The sequence below is a fragment of the Cryptosporidium ryanae genome, assembly GCF_009792415.1.
Source record: "Cryptosporidium ryanae isolate 45019 chromosome Unknown contig_20, whole genome shotgun sequence".
In the NCBI taxonomy this organism is placed as follows: domain Eukaryota; phylum Apicomplexa; class Conoidasida; order Eucoccidiorida; family Cryptosporidiidae; genus Cryptosporidium; species Cryptosporidium ryanae.
In genome coordinates, this window is record NW_027125544.1 from 26,785 (window position 1) to 54,288 (window position 27,504).

General features: G+C 25.9%; 3 protein-coding genes across 3 annotated transcripts; 1 reads left to right on the forward strand and 2 right to left on the reverse strand.

The window, feature by feature from the left end:
- Nucleotides 1-39: 39 nt before the first annotated feature.
- FG386_001110 (ubiquitin ligase with a HECT domain at the C-terminus) lies at nt 40-19,449 on the reverse strand (the record flags this gene model as incomplete). The annotated part of the gene is made up of 1 exon (XM_067340503.1): nt 40-19,449. One exon carries the CDS (start codon nt 19,447-19,449, stop codon nt 40-42), a length of 19,410 nt encoding a protein of 6,469 aa, XP_067197013.1.
- Nucleotides 19,450-21,054: 1,605 nt separating this feature from the next.
- FG386_001052 (vacuolar ATP synthase subunit A) lies at nt 21,055-22,878 on the forward strand (the record flags this gene model as incomplete). Its single annotated transcript, XM_067340445.1, has 1 exon — nt 21,055-22,878. One exon carries the CDS (start codon nt 21,055-21,057, stop codon nt 22,876-22,878), a length of 1,824 nt encoding a protein of 607 aa, XP_067196955.1.
- An 895-nt stretch (nt 22,879-23,773) lies between these two features.
- Nucleotides 23,774-27,133, reverse strand: FG386_001053 (coatomer complex beta; the record flags this gene model as incomplete). The annotated part of the gene is made up of 1 exon (XM_067340446.1): nt 23,774-27,133. One exon carries the CDS (start codon nt 27,131-27,133, stop codon nt 23,774-23,776), a length of 3,360 nt encoding a protein of 1,119 aa, XP_067196956.1.
- Between the last annotated feature and the right edge of the window lie 371 nt (nt 27,134-27,504).

Genomic DNA, 27,504 nt, shown 5'->3' on the forward strand with positions numbered 1-27,504 from the left:
AAGTTATTTTAATGTTTTTTTCATTAATAATTATTATATTTAATTGTCATGAATAACATATGCATCTAAATCAATAGCTACGCAATTGTTAATTGCATAGAGTAACCTTGATCTAAGTATATCAATGCTTGAATATCTAGGCAATGACAATCTAAATCCACATGTAGTTGCAATTGGTAATCTATTATCTTGAATAGTATCTGGATTGTCGTAGTTAATAGAAAATTTCCAGTCACCAGAATTATTCACTTGAGGCAATCTGCTTCTTCCAGATACAAATCTAAGTAATTTTTGTAATTGTTCATTGTTAAAAGTTTCTAAAACCTTAAATAATTGTTCTTTTAATTCTGGATGTGGGGATACTGTATGATTTTTAAGTATATTCAGATCTATTTTAGATTCACCACATATTAAATACTCTATCTTTTGATAATTAAACAACATTCTCAATCTTCCAAGTGGAATTATTGTACCAAACCCTTTTAATATATTAATCATTATATCGCAATCATCCATCATTCTACATCTTTCTGCAAGTTGAATAAACAAATGTAAATTGTTTAAATTGACACAAATATTTGAACTGGAATCGTAACATTCATTATTATTATTATCCTCACTATTTAACAATGAAACTATATTCCCATTCATATTTTCAATTTGAAATGTAAGTCCTTCTATTTCAGGTACCGTCGTTATATCGTTTATATTACCTATATTTCTTTGTCTATTATTTATATTTTCATTTTCAATAGATTTTAATGAATTAAGCATTTCATATGCAATACAATCAGCATCCACTAAATCTTTTAATGATAATGGTAAACCTGAAAACTTTTTCCATATTAATGGATTTAAATTAATATTTAATGCGCTTTTCGTAGTTACACATATTCCCATTAATCTTCCTAAACACTCGTACATTTCGTTTATTATTTCCTTCATATCCTTGTCAATAGGCCATTCCCAAGGATCAAGTTTATGTATTATTCCCATGTCGTCTATATTGTGATCCCTTTGCGTATTTACTTCAGAATTAACTATTGGAGTTGGATTCGTATTGTTTATTGTTTCATTGTTATCCATTTCCATTGGTATTAAACTTAATGATGTCATTGAAGAGGATGTATTTTCAATACCATCATCATCTAATTCCTCTTCCAATTCTTCCATTTCTTCCTCTTGAAGTTCTTGTTCTTCTCCTCTTTCATACTCATCAGTTATGTTATCATAATAATCATTGTTATTTTCATTATCATATTCATATTCGTGATACTCAGAAATATCCCCATTATATTCATTATTGGAGTTTACTTCAAAATTATTATTAACCTGTTCATTTTTGTAATTATACCTATTCTCAAAATTATAGTTAAATTTACTTCTCACTCCATTATTTGTGTTTTTTCCTGAATAACGATTAACATTACAATTTATAGTACTAATTAATATACTATTCTTATTAGAATAATTATGATTGCACTTTAAAGAAGGTATTTTATTAATAATGTTTTTAAATTCAGATATTAAAAACTTGATACCATAACATTCGTCTTTATTTTTTTTATCATCATATTTAAATAAAGATCTTTTCCTGCAATAATCATATTTAAACTTATTAAGTAAAGTCAATTCATGTGTATTACCTAATTGTTTTGTTATATTTTTTATGTTGTTAAATAACAAGAAATCCTCACATATATAGAGAGATTCAGTAGTTTTATAATTTGAATACATTGAGTTAATAGTCACTGTATCTTGATTATGGCCTATTGAATGAAGAGCATTTGCACATAAAGTGAATAAACCATTATATTGCATAGTATTACTCACATTCTGGTCTTTACTTCCAACATTATTGTTTTTACTCATTATTTCATTTGAGATCCAAGATAAAAATTCTTGAAATGGGCCTCCAAAATCAGTACTTCCTTCTCCTCTAAACACAATCAAGAATGGTCTTTCTGTAATTCTCAATTTTTCTGGCAGCATATGCAGTATTTGTCTAGTTGACTGAGATAAAAGCGAATATTTTAAGGGATTATTACCGTTTACTGCTAAGTTTCTATTTAAATGTACTGTTAAACCATTATTTGCTGTAGTGTTACCATTGTCTCTTTTTTTATAGTCTATTAGTCTTTTCATTATATCATTCCATAGAGCACTTATTAAACTTAATTTATAAAATGGCTTTAGTAATAAATATGAACTTATTGGTATAGGTAAATCATAAGGACCTATATGTATCAAATACCTCGGTGACGAATATATATTATGATACCCTCCCCATGTTCCAAGCAATTTACTAGAGTGTAATAATAGTGTTGAAATCGGAATACAATCATTATTTTCTAATTCATTGTGGTATTTTTTAATGTCAGTAACATCTGTACAATAATCTAATTTCCAAAATAAATCACCGTAGAAATTATTTATGAAGTAATATGAAGATGATATTCTCAAAAAGTCTTCTTGTTCGTAACTAAGTGTTGGCGAATTATAAACACCTGATATCATTGGAATTGTATATTTTGATAGTTCATTAAATTTATTCAATAACAATATTCTTCCATATATAAATTGTTTTATAATATCAATATACCAACATAATGCCTGTATTTTTAATTTCATTATATTTAAATTCTTATTTGGTGGATCACTTATTTGAATTTTAGCGAATATGTCGTTTGAAGTTCTATATATAGGTAATGATTTATTTAATAATATTTCAATAATTTTAAATGGGAATTCTGAATTATCATAGAATATATTGTTTATATCTATTATTGATTCATTACTTTTTGGAATTTCTGATTCACAATTAACTTGTTTAGTTAAGTTATACTGAATACCCAATAGATCTAATTTATCTTCTTTTTCGAAATTATACTTGAGTATAACAAAAACCAATAGGTTTTTTATTGAATTAGAAATGAATCTAATCATATCAATAGAATCAGAAGGGGACATTTTTGTTTTATTCCAAATACTAGACGTATTTTTAGGGAGTATTTTGCCTATATCAGTGTTTTTTATCCCAAGCATCATTAATGCCTTATTTTTAATGTCTAAGTTATCAAATTTGCGTTTATCGTTATGATTTTCATACTCTTTTTTATCATTAAAATCCATTTGATTCAATAATTCATATGTTAACACATTATATATATTATATCCTGTTAATTCTATATTGATTAGTTTAATTAAACTTTGATCTACATTATTTTGACAATATTGATGCATTTTTTGTAATATTTTCATGTCAACTGATATTATTGGTTTTAATCTAAATTCATAGTTTAGAGTTGGAGTTAATGATTCTGAATCGCAATAACTAATGTTATTCCTTTTAATTAACATTTTCTTGTATTTATTAAATGTACTTTTATCAAATAAATCCAAATTAGGTATCCATTCTATCCATGAGTTACATGAAATATAATCTAAATTATTATAATCATTGCTTACTAATGAAAGCAATTTTCTAACATTATGTATCCATGTGCTTCTTTCATTTTCACAGGTCCAATATGGATAGTAACCCTGCTTAACATCTATTGATTCTTCCATTTCCAATAATTCCCAACAGGATCTTATCATTAATTCTTGTATATTAAACTCATTATCAACATTTCTTTGAGTTTCTATACTAGGCTTTTGTTCATTTGATATATTTTTGCTATTCATCATGTCATTTGAAGCACTTCCAGAAGGTGAATTCGGACTTGAACCTGTTTTTAATCCTGCATTTTTTGGAAATGTCATTTCACTAATTTTATGATTCGCTGTTATTCCCATTGATGTTTTCAATAATGCCAGTCTATTTATGTACTTGCATGTAACATGAATTATTTCTAATATTTGTTTAATATCGTCTACTTGAGAAAGACCATTATATATTTCGTCTAGTACATCTTGTTTAACTACTATTTTCTCTGGTAAAACATGTGAATAAGAATACGAAAGTGACGGTGATAATGTTGGAGATAAACCTGAAAAATAATAATTAGGTGTTCTTGTTGTTGAACATAAATCAGAATTGACTCCGATACTATTACCAGAAATTGATCCTATTGAAGCATTATTTAATACGTTATTGTCACTATTATCCTCTTCTTGTTGCCTTGATATTGAATTACTATCTCTTCTACCTGAAACTCTATGTAAAAATTGATGATGAATTAAGTTATTGTTACCTTGTTGATTTTGATCTGTAGTATTGTTATTGCTGCTTCCTACTATATTATTCTGATAATAATTAACACCATTCATGTTAAATATAATATCATCTACTGGCCTTCCTGTTTCAGGTATTCTATTTATTGCTTTTGATAATAAAGATACTGCAGTTCCCGATGATCTATTTGTTCCAAATGGTCTAATTGATCTTAACCATCTATAGAAAAGATATTGAATAATGTGAATATTTAATTTTTTTTCATTGTATAGTTTTTTTATCAACAAATCATTACAAAGTTTATCTTGACATAATTTATCTGAATTAATATTATTATTATTATCATCATGCTTGTCAATGTTATAAAAATCTTGTGTACCACCTATATTTAAAGATTTGATTTGTATACATACTTCATTATCTATATCAGAGTGATCTGTATCAAACTGGGAATTTTTAACGATAGAGTTATCTATTACCGATACTATTTGGCAATCTGATAATAAACCAGGCCAAGGATACTGATAAGGAGGTAATAAATTAGACTTGTTATTTATATTTAAATTAATATAAGACGAAATTTCATATGATTTATTAAAGTTATTTTTTATATTATTCTGTTCATAGACTGAAAAACAATATATTTTTTCATATTGCTGTGTAAATTCAACTATTTCTCTCTTATCCATATGGAAACTTACTTTTGGTGGTTTTGGAATCATAAACCATTCATTTGCGTACTTGTTTGTTGTATTGTCCAATTCGTTTAAATTAATATTGTAATCATCATCAATACTTAATTCAAAATCATTAACAATACCTTTACAATCCATAGCAATTTCATTAATTCCATAATTGCATTTTCTATTTGTTTCTGAATCAATATTAATTGTATGATTTTTATCTTTTTCTATATAAATTTTATACATATTTCTATATACAGAACCTGCAAACTGTTTTTCTTTGTTAACAATATAAGGATTTATTCCTTTGTATGTAAGAAGTTGTATTATATTTAGATTACCATACGCTATTGCAAAGTGGTAACATGTATTACCCTGTTTATCTTGAATGTTAATATCTGAATCATATATACATGATAATATGTATACCATCCTCGCATTTCCACTTATTACAGAACCCATTATTCCTGTTTGAAGCAATGACTCATGCCTAATATTTTCTACTAATAATTCATTATCTATTTGAATATTATATGTGTTTAACCTGTAAATATCACTTTCTGAAGTATAATGGCAACCTATATACAATGAAGTAGCTTTTAAAATTTCATTATCTACAATTTCACATACTTCACTGTCTTCAATATTATTTTTTTCCAAATGAACACCTGTATTGTTTATATTTAAGTACTTAAGTAAACTTCTGACTACATCTTCACAACCTATCCAACATGCGAGCCAAAATGGCGTTTCATGTTTTACGATTTTTAAAGATCTTTTAATACAAAATGTTTTTGCTGAATTATGTATTCTATCAATTTCATTTTTTGTATTTATAGTGAAAACTTTATCTAGTAAATCCCAATTTAGATTAAATTCCTCCTTTATCTCTATCAACGAATCCTCATTTTCACTGACAATATTACATGTATCATTATTACAATTATTGTTTATAGAATGTCTATTAAATAGAATGTAGTCTCTCGTATTTGGAAATTTAACGTAGTCATATATATTATTCAATAGTGATCTAAGCGATAACTTTGTATTTGTAACTGATTTTGGAATACAGTTAAGTATATTGTTATATAAATCATCGCTAATCAATACTTTAAATAAAAATTCACCTTTTTCAGAGTCAATAATGTATTTTTTGTACTTCAAAATTAATTTCTCTAATATATATGAGTCATTTTCTAGTATTCCCATTATAACTAATGTTCTTAATATCCATATTTGTTTTTCTGTTAAATCATACTTTTCACATTCTAAATTGCTGTTTAATATAATTGTGGTATTACTATTACAATATAAACGATTATCACTAAACATTTTTAATACGTTACTTGTATAATAATCTCCAATACTCCTGTAAAATTCTGTAAAATTAAATGAAAAACAATAATTACTATTTTTGAAGAACAATATTGCAGGAATATTTGGTTGGAATTCCAGTGTAATTTCATCATTAACACCATATTTTTCTATTTTTACGTAATTGTCATTGTTAAACCCATTTTTATTATATATTATTATTTCCTTATTTATAGGTATATTATATTCGCTATTTAATTTACTTATTTCATAGGGTAATGGTGGAACAAGGGGTACTATTAATCTTCCATCAGATAACCAAATATATCTAAATAATCCATCTAACCAATCTATACCAACGCCATATGCCTGTGAATTGTTAATGTTTCCTCCATCATATAATTCATTGTTATATCTTGTAATATTGAATGTAACGCTAAAGGATTTTCCTGGAGTTAGGTTCTTGAACAGTTTAGTTCTAGTTGGTACTCCTGTAACATCAGACTCATCAAAATAGTAATTCTCTTCCTCAAAATTATTTGATATTTCTGTATTCCTATTAAAGACTTCTGTTATATTATTATTATCACCATCTTTTTTATCATTATTATTATTACCATTTATTTTAGTGCTATTATTTAAATCAATAACGGTTTTTAATGATGTTACTATTCTACTCTTAAATTTACCATTACCATAAGAATATATTAATTCTGTTTCTCTGTTTTCCCTTTCATTTATTATATACCAATTAGAATTTGACGGCAGTATGCAATTACCCCAGTTATTAAATAATACATTATTATATAATTCTCTTCTTGTATTATTACTACTGCATAATCCTATACCATTAGGTATACTTGGATATAAATAACCTAAAACATAAACAATACTTTTATTTTGATTATTATTACTATAGTTATAATTACTATTAGAATCAGAATTCTTTTCGTTAACATTGTTCTTAACAATATCATGTTCAACTTCATTTGTCATTAGAATTGAATTTTTAATCAAAGAATTTATTGAATCATTCTTTCTTTTTATCTTAATTGATAGTGAATTGCTGTTTGAATCTGATATGTTATAATTGTTTTGTACATTGTTTATATTATTATCATTATAATAGTTAAAATGATGCTTAAATTCATTAGGTATCCATTTTACATTTTCGTAATTATTACTCTTTAACTTATTATTTTCTTGAATAATTGGTAAATAGTCTATTTTTGATACTATTTGGTTATGTGGAATAAAAATATCGTTCAAACTGTTTTTTACAGATATACTACATTCCAAAGCAGAATTATATTCATTCTTTTCTTTATTTAAATTTATGCATATTATTGGCAACATAAATCTTGAATCCGGTGTCAAGCCTGTGATTGAAATAGGAATGTTGTCTGCTTCAAAAGTTAACAGTCTATTTTGGAAAATAATATTCATATCTATTTTAGAATTTTTAAATCTATTCTTAATTTCATTATCATTTGCTGCCCTTATTCTTGTTAAACTATTTTTAATACTCTTATTCCCAAATGATAAACAACGGTCATCATAAAATGAATATATAACAGTACCCAAATAACCTAATTCAGTTCGAATATCTTTTTCCCCATCATTGCTATCATAATTTATAGTGTTTTCTTCACTTTTTTTCAGTTTTAATTTATCTACCAATTCATTTTGAATCCAATAGCTATAAAATTTATATATTTCATCCTCATTTAATATTTTATTAAATATAATTCCACCTATAAATATGTGCTTAATAGGATTTCTGGGAAATGAATTTATGTTTTTATTAAAACTCATTTTTATATTTACATTACTTGTATGCAATCCATTTACGTAAAGTAACTTGTTTAATCTAATATTAAATATATTATAACAATTTTGAATATCACAATCTACATTTTTGTAACTTTGGTTATTCAAATCACTTGAATATGGATCAAGAATGTTAAATTTGAAAATATCGTTATCTACTAATACGTGATCTAAATGATGCACTGAAGCTTTAATTAATTCCTTAATTTTGTAAGATACAATCCCATATTCATAACCACCAAATTCATGAATAGATCCACTCATTTCACTTATACTATACGTAACTCTCGGTAGTTTATTTAAAATTAAATTTTTGATTTTATGACTTGAACAATATTCAAGCTTTACTGGTTTTACTTTAAAACCTATAAAACCAGAATTTTTTTTAAATAACCTAGTTAATTGGTTATTGTATAAATTATTATTATTATTATTGGTGTTATAATTAACATTATTTCTTTTGTATCTATCTAAAATATCTGTTTCAATAATATTACCACAATTAATTCTTAGAAGTGAATAGTATTCTTCAGTAAAAATATCGTTATCTTGTTTAATTAATACGTCTTTGTTACTTATGTAATTTAATGTGTTTTGGATATATTTCCAAGGAAACAATGTATTAGGTTTAACATCATTTTCAATAAATTTGTTCATATGACTAGATTTATCCAACTCATTGTTTGAGTGAATTATTGTATCGCTTGTACTTAACATTAAATTATTTGAAATAGAAATAAAACTTAGATACTTATTGAAAAATGACAAAATATGTGGTAATGGTAATATTGTGTATTCATCGGATGAATCAAGAATACATCTTGCTGAACAAGCCATAAAGTGGCAAACTAGAGTTGTATTTATTTTTTGTCTATTTATAGGTTTATAGTCTTCCGCTGATGTAAAGTGATCCCATCCCAATTGAGTAATAGGTACTTTCCCCAGTATTAATTCCCTAAATACAGGCAAATTATTTATATTAACAAGTGAATCATCATTCTCAAAAGATACCTTTGATTCATATAAAGATAGTATACATGATACACAATAACATATAGAATCTAATATTCCTTGTACTTGATCTGATTTATTATAAATACTTTTACTTGATAATTTAGTTATCCAATATGTAATTCTGCAAGAATCGATTGCAAGTTTAGTAGGTATGTGCACACCATTAGTAATTAATGAAAATAGTGAATTCCATGTTAAATTATTAACTATTGATTTTCTAATTATACTTGGACAGAGTGGATGTCTAATAAACTGATCCATTAACCAGTGAGCAACATAAACTGAAGGGGACAAAGATGAATACTTTAACTGCTTAGATGAATTATTGTTAGGTGAACCTTGAGCATTTTCTATTTTTCTAATAGAATATATTTGTATTATTGAACCAACAAGATGAAATATTATTTCTGTTTTCAAGTGATTCATTATTACATGTCTTAGATTTTTATTTAAAGCATCATTTTCATATAGTAACTTTGATATACATATATAAACGATTCTTTGCCATGAGTACAATTTATCTATAAGCACACTCTCATGATCTATTTTGTTTAATATATATCTAGTAGAATCCTTAATAACAATGTCAGAATGAGCATTTATATCGTTACTCAGTGATCTTCTATACATTAACCAGTAATCTGGAGAAGGGGATAAATGATTATTATCTTCTACTATTTGATGAGCTGCAGGAAACACAAAATCTTCTCTTCCTCTTATAACAAAGTATGTACATATTCTCATTATCCTTAATAACTGAAAAAATTTATTTGAGAACAATTTTATATCATCTTTATTTAAAAATAAATTATGTATTATTTTTTCTGGAATTATACCACATATATTACAAATTACATCGATTGCAGATATTTTAATTGACCATATTGCTGTAGTACCATTCGATTTTAGTACTAATGCTTTAGCCGTAACTGGATTTGAGCCTTCCAAGTTAAATATTCTTTGGTTCATACTTAGTTTTCCATATATTGAGTTATCTAAATGTTTTATCGATCCTACATATTGATTTATATTATTTGGATTTGTATTTAGTATAAAATCTTGTTCAGATAGCCATTTCCATAATGTATTACAGTCTTTAGGTAGTAATATTGTTCTTAATTCTATAGCTGGTATATCATAACTTTTAGATACTTCTGAATCTTCTTCATTATTAATAGTATTAATGTGCTTAATATCATTCTTTTCTTTACATTCAACACCAATACTTGATATTATATTAACAAAGCCTTCTTTATCCCATTTATTCATACTAGTTTCAATATTTTTTTCCTTTAAATCGCAATTCTTCGAATATATATCAAAAATTTGACTATTTATATCACAAGTATTCCCTTCACATGAAAATAAAGAAAAATTACTCATTAAACAAAATAGACTATATAATATATCATTCAGTTCACTATTAAACTGCTGTTTTTCATTAGAATTTGGATAAAATTCTAACATTATTCTTGTTACTAAAGATATAACCAATGAAGATCTTGAAATTAATACAGATATTGATTCCAATAGTTCCTTTTGATTATTCGAAATAAAATCATTATTACCTTGTTTGTAATTTATTCTGATATTCTCTATTCCCAACAAAAAATAAAATCTATTTATAAATTCAACATTAAAAAGCTTTAAGTAACCTTTTAATAATGTTTCCAACTGAGTTATGTTTAAACCGTATAAACAAGTATAACATAATACACCACTATCCACACTACTACTTAACCATGGTAAATCTCCATGAGATATATTTGAACACCTTCTTCTTAAAAGCAATTCTTTATCATTTTTACTTTTTGTTGCTCTACCACTGATTGAGTTATCATAATTTAATATATTTTTTGAAACGTTTTTATTAATATTTAATATATCAGTTGTATCTTCTTCAAGTGGATTTATATCTATACCAAATATAGTACATATTGAGCATAATAATAAAGTTTTTTCCAACAATAATTCCATAATTTTAATATCGTTTTTTTTAATATTCTCATGAAATACTAAATCTATCGTTTTAACATTTATTTTATAATAATTGTAAAGATGTTTTGAGTATTCATCGCTAATATCACTAAAACAGTTATATATTGATTTTATTATGTTGTCTTTTATGTTAGAAACAGTGCTATGATTTGAAATGAGTACTTCTTGAAATAATTTAACATTTTGTATATATTTGATGTAATCAAGATTGTATTTTTGTTTAATGTTTCTTTTTTCTAATTCACTGTGAATATCAGTATTAGTTTTAGGTAAAGTTGAATCCTGAGTTTGAATTCTTAATTCTTCACTTGTGACACCTTGAATTGTTTCAATCCATGTACTGCTTCTTCTGCGATACCTTGTTGAAAAAGGTAAACCCTCATATAAAATCGTCAATGGATCTAAAACAACAAATATAACTGATAATCTCGTTTCTTCCGATATCTGTGCTAGTTCATTAAATTGCACCTCCAATACACTACCTATGCTTTCTCCACCAATAAATATTTCAGATCTCAGTATAGAACCTGAAGAATTCGTAGTTACACCATATCTTATATCTATTACAGTTCCTTCTATATATTCAATCTCCAAAGCAAACATATTTTCAGGAAGTTGGAAAATATCATTGTTTAAGTTTCTGCTATCAATTCCTGACGGAATTTGTGGTTTTAGACCAACGACATCATTTCTTTGAAATACCTCCTCTAATGGCATTGTTAATACATTTGAAGGAGCAACAGTTATTCCAAATCTTCCCAATCCTAATACTCTGAAAGAAAGTATATTTGGTGGTATAGATAAACCCGTTGATTGTAGTCCTCTAAATGTTAACGGAGCCCTACATATTACTATTCCTCCACCTAAAGTTGCTAAATCACAATGTGCTACTCTTTCATCTATATTCACATTAAAGTTTTCGCTTTGTATTGAGCCAATAAATATTGAAGAGTAAGGATTTGTTCTAAATGCTGGCGAAATGTCGCTATTATTACTATTTACCAAATTGTTTTGATAATCATGTCGTAATCTTGAATTGTTGTTATTGAGATTATTGCTTTGAGTTTTTGATTCACTATATTGATCACAACTTGAAGCAGAATTTTGTATAAATTTATCGTTTGTCTCCTGATTGAAGTATATTAATTCTGAAGATATCATTTTTAAAAATATATTTGGGAAAATATGCAAATCTGGTAAAGATATTGACAATGTTTTGAAGTTCTCTTCTAATTTATTGTTACTAAATGAACCATTTAATAATGTTTTTACAAAATTACTGGAATCTTTAACATCTAAATTTTCATTATTATTATTTATTTCATTTTTTAGTGTCATTAACTCTGTTAATGTACATTGTCTTATGCACTCAGAAAGTAGTAAAGATATTTTTGATTCTATTAAAGAGTTTTTGGACCAAAGATCTTTTAAAAGATGTTTTTTTCCGTCATGAAGTTTTAAGAATTTAACTAATATCAAATGAGAAATTTGCTCATTAATTTTATTTAATACAATATTATCTATTTCGTTATTATTACTATTATTATCAATAAAATTAACTGAAAAAGAATCATTAATTGTTTTCTCATTTGTATTCTTTAATTTTGTTGAGTAACATGTAAGTTGTATTGTATATATAAGAATATTAATAGTGTCCTCAACACAAAATTCTAATTCATCAATATTGTCTTCTATATCTGCGTCTTTATTTTCTTTACTTAAAAAATCAATCCTTCTTGCTATTAGTGAAAGTAAATTAAATACATAATTTACAGTTCTTTCCTTAAGACCAAAATCATTTCCTTTTGATACCAATATTGCCATTATATAAGATTTGAACATTATCCAACCTCTTTTTCTAAGTCTAATTATGTAACTGTTACTTAATACTTGTGAGTTCTTTCTTTTAAGTACAAGTAATGAAGAGGAAGATACTGATGATGAAATTGAAGATTTTTTTGAATTCAAAACAAATGGTAATTTTGTTTTTCTAATGTTTTTTTGTATATAATCCATTTTCTTTTTAATATCTTGATTTAATAAATTCTTCTTGTTTTCACTTAACTCATTATCGCAGTTACTTAAATTGCATAATAAAGTTTTATTACATGTATCTTTTATGTTTATTTTCCTACTATATAAACAAACAAAACTAAGATTATCTATCTCATCACACATATTTGTTTTTAAATTAATTGCTCCCAAATCGTCAAAATCCAGTACTTCCATTAGAGCGTTCTCCATTTCTTCAATTCTTACTTCAGAATTTAAAGAGTAATTTTCTAAATTTAAAGGTATTATGCATTCCAAACTGTATGTTATATTTTCACCTTTAATTAAGAATTCTTTTGTTATTTCTGATTTCTTTTTGTATAATTTAATGTGTACATTACTATATACGAACGAATTGTCATCTCTGAACTTTGTAATACTGCCATTGCTAGATTCTGAACATGAAATACTCTCTGATGAAAAACATTGACTTCCGTCCTTTTCGCCATTAATAGGGTTCAATATATATACATTATAAGATTTATTTAGTTTTATGTTATAATAATTTTTAAAGGTTTTAGAATCTGATAATACCGGTATTGAATATAATGGGAGACTATTTAATCTCTGAACAAACAAGTACAATTTATGAAGATCATCATTTTGAGTTTCTAATTTATTTTCAACAATTTGTTCCAAATAATAACCATTTTCCTTTAAATAATTAATCATACTTGTCTTATTGTCAGATATCATATCTACTATTATAACTCCTGTGATTGAATCGTTAATTTGAAATTTGCTCTCTTGTTCGCTATAATAGTCATTTTTATTTAAACTGTTCTCACACTTGTTTAAAAATGGGAATATATAGTTAGAAAGTTGCTCTAATATAAATGCCTCTTGTTGATCTTTGAATATTGAAAATAAAACGATTGCTCTTAAGGAAGAATCAAACCAAAATTCATCATTATCATCTATATTTTTGTAATCTACGCTAATCAACCATCTTCTGATATTATTTATAATATCATTCAAAATTTTCATATTTAAATTAAAATATGGTCTTATATCAATTTCTGAATTTTTTATCACCTTATCCGTATTATCTAAAATTCTACTAATTTTATCATCTTTATTTCTGTTTTTAGAGTTGATTTTTTCAAAAACATCTTTTTTACTTTCAATTTCTGTTAATTTTTTGACGTTGAATTCATTTATTATAAATAAGTGTAACATTCTTATATATATCCAGCCTTCATATCTTAAGTATGACTTTAGTGATATTTTAAAGTATATATTAAGGTTTGTTGTGTTTCTAACTAACTCTAGAGTAATTATTTTCATTAAGCTAGTAAATAATTCTGATTTTATTAATTTATTATAATCGCCTATATTTTCTGGACCACTTAAAATAAAGTTAATATAGATGTTTAATAGGTCGTTTATATCCAATGTTCTTTGTTCTAAATTCATATTATTATTTTTTATTTCGTTATTTTTTAATATATTTGAGGACAATGTTGTTAAAAGTGAGGGATCTGAATAGTTCCTATTATCCAGTGAATTTGAAGATGCAGAATTTATTGAAATATTTAAATTATCAATGTTGTTTTGTTGAGACGATTTTCTCCTTATTGTCAAAAGCTGCTTTATCATATTAATGTGATTTTTATCGGATAATTTATTATTAAATGTAATATTTGTATCAGTAGCTCTTCTATTTTTCATTTCTTTTTTACTATTTGTGTGATTTAAATTATTGTCAGTATTATAACCATTATTATTATTATTATTATTATTATTATTATTATTAAAATCATAGCTGATACAATTATTATAAAAATCGTTAAACAAATTGAAAGGTATGTTATTAACAATCCAAACACATCTGTTTATTGTTGAACTAATAAGTAACTCCTTGTTTTTATTTTGTTTTTGAAATTCTATTTCGTCATTATCATTAGAGCTGCTCATTTGTGATTGTATAATTGAGAGTATTTGTGAGCAAGATCTGATTGATATATCTAAAGATAGATTTAAGATGTGTATTTTTTTTTCATCAATGTTATCCACATCACTAACACCAAATAAATGAATTACAACTGAATATATTGCCAATTGTAAATTCATGTATTTAGGATGGAAAGTTCTCCAATATTTACCTAAACTATTTATTGTATCTATATCTGAATTCATTATTTTTTTAATGAGTTCTGTATTAATATTGTCATTATTTTTTGCTTCACACTGTGATGATTCATTATTTATCGTTAATATTAAATTATCTATCCAATCGTTGTTTTCACTTTTTAAATTATCGTGAATTATTCTGTAATTATCTATATTCTTATAATTTAATTTATTCTCTATTATATCGGCAAATATTATTGGGTGAATATCCTTTAGCTTCATTAAACCACACTCACCAATAGAAAACAATAAATATTCTTTAAGTATTCTGGATATATCTATATATGACCATATAAGTAGTTGAGACTTTAGCCAATTAAACAATATATGTGTTTCCACTACAGGATGTAAATTATCATCAAATATTTTATAATTTAAAGAGTCACTATCGATTATTTCCCTTGAAAAATATGAAAATTTTTCATTGAATAACATTATATCTTTAATTATTTTTATATTTATACTAATCACTACTTTTTGTAGTAGAAATTTTATCATTTTTTCTATTCTCTTAAACTTTTGTTTATTAATATCTACACCATGGTTAAATATAATTTCCTTTTTGAATAATGTTAATGAACTTATTGTGAATGATACAATATTTCCCAGGGATTCAGTAACACCATACTTTAAAAAATACCCAAACCATATTATGCCAGATGTAGTGTATATACCTGATGTAGCTTTATATATCTTGTCAGTTATATTTTTAATTTTATTATAGCTATCTTCATCACTGATATTTGATGTTTTATTTAAATTTTCGTTCCCAAATAAAATACAATTATTCTCAAATATATTTTCTGAATATATAACCAATGTTTTGAATATCTCATATATAATATCTCTCCAAAATAATATATTCCTATTTAATTCCAAATAATCTTTCTCATATTTGTTACACTGACTATCGTCATTATAATCGTCTAAACTATTAATGCTATCTAAATTACTATATTCTTCTATTTGTTTTCTTGTAATTTTTTCAAATTCACTTGTATACATTGAACTGCTTGGCCTCTTTATTTTTCTATAATTACTTAATATTTTATTAGATGAAAATTCATATTCTGTATATTTACTCTCAACCTTATAATTACTCTGATCTTTATTACTTTCATCAAATAATTGTTTATCGTAATTATCTAATACAAAAAACAATATATTATACTGAGAAATAGACATTCCATTCATGACAAAAATATTCAAAAGTATATTCAAGGTTATTCTATTATTAAAATTAAAATAATATAATGGAATACCTTCTCTTTTCATATATTGATAATTATCTGAATAATTTTTTAGTTTAAATAAATCATATTCCTTATATATCCAAAAAGGATGATAATACTTTTTTTTTTCCGACTCTATTCTATTTCTTAAGTTTTCTGTTAGGTAACCAAATATTTCAACATCATTTAAATTATGATCCATTTTAAAGCTCGAGTTAACTGACTTACTATGAATCAATATTTTATCCTCAATATCAGGTTCACTATTACCATTTATATTAATACTTAACATTTCTGTTAACAATATAAAGTAATATGAATTAATCTTGTATTCCTTAACATCTTCGCTTATATTTGAATCCTTATTTTTAAGTAATCTTGTTATTATTAAATTAAATATATTATTACTAGAAAAATGTTTGAATAATTCAATCATTTCATTTGTTACACCAATATCGATATTCATTATTATCTTTATAAATTCTACTATATTGTCTATTTTTGTGGTATAAAAAATGTATGTCAATAATGACGCGTTCATTTGAGAAAGAACATTTATTCCTGTATTTCTAATCAACCACTCATAGTTACTATTATTGCTTCCTAATTTTATATTAATTAATTTTAGTATTAACTGAAAACTATCTTCTACAGTAATAACCATGTCGCCATTATTATTATTTTTACTTGCAAGTAGCTCCATCAATATATTATTATTATTATCTGAGAATATGTATTTGAATATTAATGTTAAATTAATTAACTGCGGAATATCACTTATTGAATTTTTATTGTTGTAATTGTCAATTATGCTTGATATTATATTATAAATTAAGTATAGAATATTCATATTTATTGCATTATTCCCATTTAAGTTATTGTTTGATTTAGCTAAAATATTATCAAAGCTTCTACCAATTATTTTTCTACAAATACTTGATAAAAATAGTAACAGTTCTGAGATATTTACTCTAAAATTATATTCTGAATTACAATCACCCATATTTACTTTATCATCATGTATATTTAAATTTTTTATCTTATTAATATTATCAATAATATCATTTTTTATAAGTACATCGTTAACTAGATTATTGGAATAGTTGCTTTTATCATTCATTTCTAAGTGAACTCCTTCTGTCATAGTTATTTGAAGATTAACAGATATTTTTTGGTATAGTGTAAACATATCATATAATTCTTTATTAAAATAATACTTGTAAACAAATTCACCATTCACATATATTGATAAACATGTTTTATATGTTTTGCATTCAATTATTTCTGTATAACAAACTAATTCTACAATATAATCACCAGAATAATAATTTTCCAAACTTTTTTTAATGGTAAGCATTTTTTTACTTAATTTATTATAATAAAAATTAGGATTTGTATATATATATACAATATTATCAAGAAATTCAAGTGTAAATATTGAGTATGGTATTTTAAAATTTAAACCTCCTTTTTTTCTTGTATCAAATTTTGTTATACTATTTTTGTCAATAGGAATATTTTCATTTAATATATCATCATTATGGGTTAATAAAACCTCAATTCTACTTCTCACATTATCCTCCTGTATTACATTGTTGAACATTCTTGAATCTGATATTAGACTAAATTGAATTATATTGCAACCATACATTGGAATACCACCAATATATACATATTTGAATAATGGTATACAATCAAAACGCGTAGAATCTGATTTTTTAAGTAATAAATGTTCTTCATTAATACTTAAATCATTATCTTTCTTCTTGCTATCATTATTGCTCTTATTATTCTCATTCTTTTCTTGTATTGTATATAAATAAAAATAAGACTTTAAAGACAACAATTGAATTTTATTCCATATGTAACCATTTATCTCAACAGTGTATTCTTCTTTAATATAGTCCTTTAGTTTATTCAATTCACTTATTAAAAATAGTAACAATGATACATCACGTGTTTTTATCAACGTTCTTAATGATAAATCAATAATCACATTTATCTGTTTAGTATTAAAATTATCTTTATTTAAATACCTTAACATATTTCTAAAATTGTATTCAAACAATCCATAATTGTCATTCTGTATTCCACAAATATCTCCCTTCAAACTTAAATAATCTATTATATACTCCATTAGTATTTTTAATTCGCAATTATTATCTCCTGTTGAAAATACCTCCTCCTTCAACCTAATTAAATCATTATTTTGTTTATTCTGATCATAAAATAACTTTTTTTCTCTGAAATTAAACAAAGGATGGCTCGTTTTAATTAAATTTACTTCATTTGGAATATCTTTAAGTCTGTCTTTCGACTCTATCAAACTATTTAATGTTTGAGTTATTAACGATTCTCTTAATCCGAGTAATATAAATGGAAAATTAATTATTCTTGAATCTAATATCTTATTTCTTGAAGAAAGATTACTAGAATTATTACTGAAATATTCCTCAACCTCTTCGTAATTATCTGAATTTTCTTGTGATAATACCTCGCTTATTCTTCTTACACTAATTAATTCATTAATATTGTTTGCATTGCTTATTCTTAAATATTGATTCATTTGATCTGATATAACTTTTACTACATCATCTTCTGACCTTACCATTTTCTTAAAATGTTTAATCAGAGTTTCACGTAACAATTCACTACAACAATATTCGTCATTATAAAATGGATCCATTTTGAGTAACTTATTATTGTTTATCATACTTGTCGCATTATTTAAATACTCATTATTACACGAACTTATTTCTCTTTTAATTGAACAATCTAATAGTATACTTACAAACTTTTTCTTGACATCAATATCCTTCAATTTATTGATTTGCTCTATACCATGCAATATATAATTTTCTGACATCCTTAGTGGGGAAACTCCCAGCTCTCTAAGCTCAGATAATATTTTTATCGGAAAATAGTACCTATTAAAAACTATTTGATTTGTTTTTAATCTCATATTTTTGTCTACGCATGAATCAACTATAATATTGTCATTTCTGTTTTCTTGCATTTTTTATATTTGAATTCTGATTTAACTATACTTCTTACCACTAACTATAAATTTCTTTTTATAATTATATTTAAATAGATATCTTAATATTATATATTGATATTATTATTATTGATCAACTTTAAATCTAATATTTGTAATTCAAACTAGTATTTCGTAAATTTTTAGGTATTCATGTAAAAATTCATTAACTTAGTACGTTTAATTATTTTCAAGTGTTGAAAAATATAATAAAAATGATTCTAATTACTGATAAAAAAAAAGTATGATTCAAATAATTAATGTAAATGCTTATTAAGTTAATTTATCCTTTCATATATATATTCAAATAAAAACGCCCTTTATATGTTATATTTAATAATTGCTTGATAACGTTTGCGATTCTTCTATTGTGGTACTTTATATTAAATTCAATAAAAACAAAACAATAATAATAGCCAATAAATATTTTCTTTAAAAAAGATTACAAAATACCAATCTAACCCCTCAATCTATTAATAATATAAACTTCGCAGGAAAAATGCATGCAAAATAACCCGCCTTCAGGTTATTTGATTAAAAAATAGTCCAAAGGCACAATTGTTTTAAGACAAGTATATATATTATTTTTCTTATATTCATTAATTAATAAATACTTCAGTTAAACTTAATTAAATTCTCATTGGATCAATAAATATTAAATATAAATTTTATCACATGAATTACAGATAAAAATTGAAAACGTATAATTAATGACATAATTACAAGTAAAACACTATTTGAAGAAAAGTCAATGTAAAAAAGATTAATAACTATTCCTTTTATATTTCAATATATATATATATATATTTGTTTATTTATTTATTTATTGAAATATTTATATATATTTTAATTAACAAGGAAAAATAACTGTTAAGGGCTAAATTAGAATTTAGAGCAACGCCAAAAAATCTTTAATTCTAAATTTACATATATTTTAATTTATATTTATATAACAAATGTCAATACAGTTAATAGTATAATTATTGAAACTAAAACAACATTAGTTTAGCAAAATACACAAAATTTTATTTGAGGGGGATAATTAGAGTCCTACCCGGTGGCGGTATGTTTGTCTTGTAAAGCCAAACACCTTTATGAATTTTAATATATTCGTTATGTCTATCTGTCTATAATAAATATCAAATTAAATTAAGAGTAATAAAATAAATTTGTGTATATAAATAAATAAAATTAACCATTTTTTATTTTTAAAAGTATTTAAATTTGAATTAATAAGGATTCAGGGCAGTAATAAATATATTTATTGACTAAGTGAAGGATAAATAAATAAAATTAATTGAACATTATCATTATTGGCTCTTATTTTTCTTTTTTTCTTTCAGAAAACTTAGACAATAACTCAAATATATATGTATATATATTTAGAAATTAATTAAATCTTAATTAATTCTAAATAAAGGATAATTATATTATAAATACATATAAAACATACAAGTTTTTTTCTATAAATTATTATTAATCGTAATCATTTTATTATAAAATTGAATTTGACTTGATTTTAATTTATACTTTGTATTTAATTAATAAAATAAATCGAGGTCTATTTAAAAGTATTATTTAAAAATGAAATCGGAGCAAAATTGTGGTACCATCTATAAGGTGGCAGGCCCATTGGTTGTTGCTGAAAACATGAGTGGTACTAAAATGTATGAACTGGTTAGAGTAGGTTTTCAAAAACTAGTTGGAGAAATTATTAGATTAGAAGGTGATACTGCATCTATTCAAGTATATGAAGATACCTTTGGTTTGACTGTAGGTGACCCAGTCATTAAAACAGGTCATCCATTGTCCGTAGAATTAGGACCAGGTATATTAGACAATATATTTGATGGTATTCAAAGACCATTAAGGTTTATAGCCGAATCAACTAAGGATATGTTTATTCCAAGAGGAGTTGATGTAACTTCATTGGACCACAATAAACTGTGGGATTTTAAACCAAATGCAAATTTGCGTGTTGGCGATATAGTTACAGGTGGTGATGTATTTGGTACAGTATATGAAAATTCATTATTTAAAACACACAAAATTATGTTACCTCCGAATGTACAAGGAAGAGTAGTCAGGTTACCAATACAAGGCAATTATACAATTGATGATAACCTCATTGATATTGAATACGATGGTGTGGTTAAAAGTTATCCAATGTATCACACCTGGCCAGTAAGAGTACCAAGACCATGCATTGAAAAATTGCAAGGACATACACCATTGCTAACTGGTCAAAGAGTATTGGATGCTCTTTTCCCATCAGTTCAGGGAGGAACATGTGCTATTCCGGGAGCTTTTGGTTGTGGTAAAACTTGTATCTCTCAAGCTCTCAGTAAATACAGTAACTCCGATGTAATTGTTTATATTGGGTGCGGTGAAAGAGGTAATGAAATGGCCGAAGTACTTACTGAATTCCCTGAATTATTTACCGTAGTTGATGGAAAAAAAGAATCTATTATGCAAAGAACATGTCTAGTTGCAAATACATCTAACATGCCTGTAGCTGCAAGAGAAGCTTCTATTTATACAGGTATTACACTATCTGAGTATTTCCGTGATATGGGTTGCAACGTATCTATGATGGCAGACTCTACATCTCGTTGGGCTGAGGCCTTGAGAGAAATATCAGGCAGACTTGCGGAAATGCCTGCGGACTCTGGCTATCCTGCATACTTGGGAGCTAGACTTGCTTCTTTCTACGAAAGATCTGGCAGAGTTAAATGCCTTGGTTCACCTGATAGAGAAGGAACTATTACAATTGTTGGTGCCGTCTCTCCTCCAGGTGGTGACTTTTCGGACCCCGTAACAACTGCAACTATTGGTATCGTCCAGGTGTTTTGGGGTCTAGATAAAAAACTGGCACAAAGGAAACATTTTCCTTCTGTTAATTGGAATACATCATTTAGTAAATATTCAAGAGTATTGGAACCATATTTTGACTCTGTTGATCCTGAATTTAATAGCTTAAGACAGAAAATGGCAGAAATATTACAAAAAGAAAATGAATTAGCCGACATTCTCCAACTTGTAGGTAAAGATTCTCTTTCTGAAGATCAAAAAATAGTATTGGAAGTTGCAAAAATCATCAGAGAAGACTTTTTACAACAGAATGCTTTTTCTGACTACGACTTCACATGCCCATTGCAGAAAACTCTTGGTATGATGAAGACAATAGGCAACTTATATGATCTCTCTCTAAAAGCCATTAAAGATTCCTCTCAACTACAACAAAAAATAGGCTGGTCTACAATATACAATTCAATGAGAGCAACAATCAACAAAGTTACATCAATGAAATTTCTCGACCCAAGACTTTCAGAACAAGATATAAAAAATCATTTTTCTCAGTTAAATGAAGAAATTGCATCTCAATTTAGAGCAATATCTGATAAATAAGGTTAATATTAACTGTTTAGTGTAAATCACTGGGCAATACTTCATGCATCTCATTTAAACTTGGTACGACAGTATATTTGCTGTAATAAACTCGATGAAATATACACTTATAAAATTAATGAAAAAAATATTAAAAACATAATTTAGTAAATAAAATCAAATTTTGATGTAGTTTTAAAATATACAAACCAAAAATAAAAGCAAAATTTTTACTAACCACACTACCCTAGGTTATATTAACAACTGACTAAAGGTTGTCATTACATAATGTTATTAAATAATAGAATAGAATATTCAATTTCTATTCTATTTTTTAATAAGAAAAATGACTTTTGATTAAGTGAATGAAGTAGATTATTATTTGAGTGTAATTCAATGAATTGTATTAAAAAGAGAATTTAATCTTTTTTAGTACTAGAGAATGAAATTGTACATAAATATAGTTTAAATAAAATAATAGGACATAATAGTAATATCTATTCCTTTAAGTTTAAAACTAATTTGTTCGTAGTTTAAACTACCTTACTTATACCTTTCTTAGTTTCAGCAAAATTTATTCCTGTATATCAATGAAAGTATACATTATAGGTTAGTTAGTATTGAATACAAAATGAAGAAGATATCCTTATTCTTTCTCTATTTTATGTTAAACCAGTTTGCACCAAATTACAAAGAGAAGTTTAAACGGGACACTAGAGAATATAATTAAATAACATCTAATGTTTTTGGCTATTTTTCTCTTAAACATACACCAATTATTTACAATATTTAATTGATTAAAATATTATTTAAAAAAAAAATAACATTAATAACTTATCATTTACGGCAATTTAATTTGCGATATAAAGGAAAACACTTTATTCTTACAGTTTTATCTAAATTTAAATTTAAAAATTCAGTTTTCATTATCTTTATTAGAACCTGAAAACCCCCCACCCCTAGAAGATCTTCTGTTTCTCCTATTCTTATACTTATTATAATTAGTATTGTTATTACCATCTTCTTTAACATTAAAATTGCCACCGTGTCTTCTAGTGTGACTATTGTTGTATTTTTTGTTGTTGCCACCTCCATGTTTGAAATTGTTATTTACTTGTTCGTCATTGTTGTTGCAGTTAACCCTTAATGGAGAGGCTGATGGAGAGGCTGATGGAGAGGCTGATGGAGAGGCTGATGGAGAGGCTGATGGAGAGGCTGATGGAGATGCTGATGGAGAGGCTGAGTTACAATCAGATCGATTATTTGAATACAAATCTGAGTTATTTGATTGTAAACAGTTGTTTCGTTCTATATTCGACTCAAACTCGCATTCATTTACTTCTTCATGTTTACCTTCATCTGAATTTGTGTTAAACACAACAACTCTATGTTTATTTTTGTTCTCACAATCATCTATAATATTAGAATTACTAACAAGTTTATTATTATTATTATTGTTATTATTATTATTATTATTATTGCCACAAGAGTTTGTTTTGTTTTCATTAAATTCAACTACGTTTTCACAACCCCAAACGACATTTTGTATATAACTTGAACCTTTCTCTTCAAAATCTTCAAGTAAATCAGAATTAATAGCCTCATTTAGTTTATCCCAAGAACAAACAGTATTATTCTTGTATTTTTCAGAATAAATAAACCTTTCTAAATCTAAAGCCTCATCAAAGTACGGAAATAAATCTTTATTTTCCATAGGTGTTGCCAAAATTTCACCATTCTTTCTCTCATTCAATACTCTCCATTTTTCAACAACTGAATTAACACTAGAAGGTGAATAACATCTCGCAAATAGAGCAGCATATGGAATCATTTCTGAGTTAATGAGATCATTTATACAAGAATCTTTATCATTCAGGATATTATGGCATATAAAAGCAGTGTTCCATTGTTTTTTAGATACAGCAATGTCAGCTATATATCTAAGTCCTTCTATGTCACCAATACTTGAATATATAAGCAATAATGAATTCAGGTCCTGTACTTTTTTGTAACATGAAATTGCTAGTGAAAACATACCTTTTTCTAACGCAATATCACCTAAAACCTTCCATCTTTTTCTGTTTACCGGTGAAATTCCATCAAAATATGAATTTTCTACATCATCTCCACATGTTGTGCTAGAACCACTTACGGTACTTAAATTGTCACCATTATAAGATAGTTCTTGATCTTTTTTATATATTTCATTTAGAATGGATACACATAATTCAAATTTACCGAGCCCTATTGCAAGATCAAACTTTTGGTCTAAATCTTCTGTTATACATAATGCCCTTTCTTTATAACCTTGTATTTCTAAAAATTTTGCTATTTTTGTGTGTAAGTTTGAAGGTATTTTATTCCAATATACATTTTCCGCTGTTTCAAAATCCTTTCTTATAATACAAGATTGATATTCTATATAATTTATATTTAAATAGTAACTTATGCAGGTAAACTCACGATTCATCAGTAATATTCTCTGTATTTCCTTAACATAACCAAGTATATAGTATAAAGATTTCTCGGGTAAATAGGCTATTGAATCTATAAAACCATTCATCCATATCTGAAGTCTAAGTTGAGAGGTGATGTATATAAAACAAGTAGATATCCATATACCACTTTCTATTTTATCATTTATTTCCGATATGAATTCAAATGCCGTCTCAATTCCTTCATTTAAATTTGTTGAACTCAATGAATTCAAATTATCATCTACCTCATCTTTGTTGTACTTGAGAATGTAGAATATATCCGAACAAGATAAACACAGATAATTACCTAATTCATCCCAGTATACATTACATAATAAAGAAACGTCTATCCTTCTAATAAGTCTACATTCTGACCAGTCATAAAAACAAATGAATTCATTCGACTTTACCCCCAATAATTGACCACCAAATATTTCGTCTACAAAAAAACTAGGGAAAAACGAACAGCATTCTTTAAAATTATGATAAACCACTATTCTCCCACCACTCTCTCTAGTTGAAAAAAATTGCCCATCACTAGACCACACCATTTCAATTGCTTTACCAAAACATTTACTTCTTAATGCTTGAGTCGTGTATATTACAAATTCACCATCGCCACATACAGATATAAATCTCCCATTTGGATGAAACCGTATATCTTGTGGATATATTTCACTACAACCTATCTCTTTAAATGGTAGTGTTATTTTTTCACCATCTTCGTAGCTGAACTCCCATTCACTCATACTATTTGAAGACAACGAATTTTGAGAATTTTTATATAATGCCCTTAAATTAGTCTGATATATTTCTGTACCTTTTGCTATTATTATCTTACCACTATTTAATGTAGATAATGGTTGTTCTGAACCCAACTTTAGTACAACCGTTCCCTCATCATAACCTATTCCCAGTATATTATTCTCATTTACAGCTAAACACCAACTTCTATCTAACATATAATTCAGCGTACATTCTAATCTGTATGTCGTCGAGTGCCATATTTTAATAGTACCATCTTCGCTACAAGAAAGTATTAACGGAAGTTGTGAATGATATAATATAGATCTGACTGCTTTTGTATGACCTGATAATACTTGTATACATTGTTTTGTTTGATAATCCCAAACTCTAACTGTTTTGTCGTCGCTTCCTGTAGCTATATATGGTTTCTCTGCGGAAGGTGAATATGCTAGGCAGTTTATACCACCTTCATGACCTGATAATGTATAATTTGGTGTGTTTACAGTAGAATTTGTAATTGAACAAATATTTGATGGTATTCCCCATATTCTTATTGTTCTATCGAGTGACACAGAGGCAAAAACGTAGTTATCTTTCGGATTCCACTGTATCATCATTATATAATGAGAACTTCCCTGGTAAGTTTGTGCCTTTATCCAATCTCTTTCCCAATCCCATATTTTTATTGTCATATCGTCTGAACATGTTAATAGCAATGGTAATTTACTATGAACAATCATATGTCTTATAAAGTCATTATGAGCCTCAAAACTTGTTACTTTTTTCATAGTATTATAGTTATAAACTCTAACTTGTAAATCGTCACCACATGTTACTATCCATTGTTTTCTACATACAAAAACTGCACATCTTATTGGATACTCAGAAACCTCCAACGATTTTACTAAACTTTGTGTCTCATAATCATAGACTGTTATTGTACCACTGTATAAACCAGATAATATCCAAGGTTCTGTTGAATGAAAATCAATGCTTTTAACCCTCTCACTTGAGGTTTGAAGCTTTTTCTTTATATCTAGTCTTAACGGCATTGTCTGTGTCTATGTATCACTTAAATTGTTATTATTAATAATGTTAACTCCCTTCTGATACTTTTTGTTAAATCTATTGCAATAACACTATTATTATTTAGATATATTTTTGATAAACTAACAAAAATAATCTCAACTTAGACTTTCTAACTAAAAATAATAATTACAATGTCAACTTTATATTCATTACGAATAAAAACGCTTATTATCTAATGAATATATATACTTTAAATGTATATCACACTTGTTAAATATATCTAAATGTGAATATCTTACATACACTTCTCTTAATATATCCTTCAATTCTTCCTTTTAATCTCACCCATATAATTCTCTTATTGTACGCCACTTTAGTGGGGTACAGAAAACTG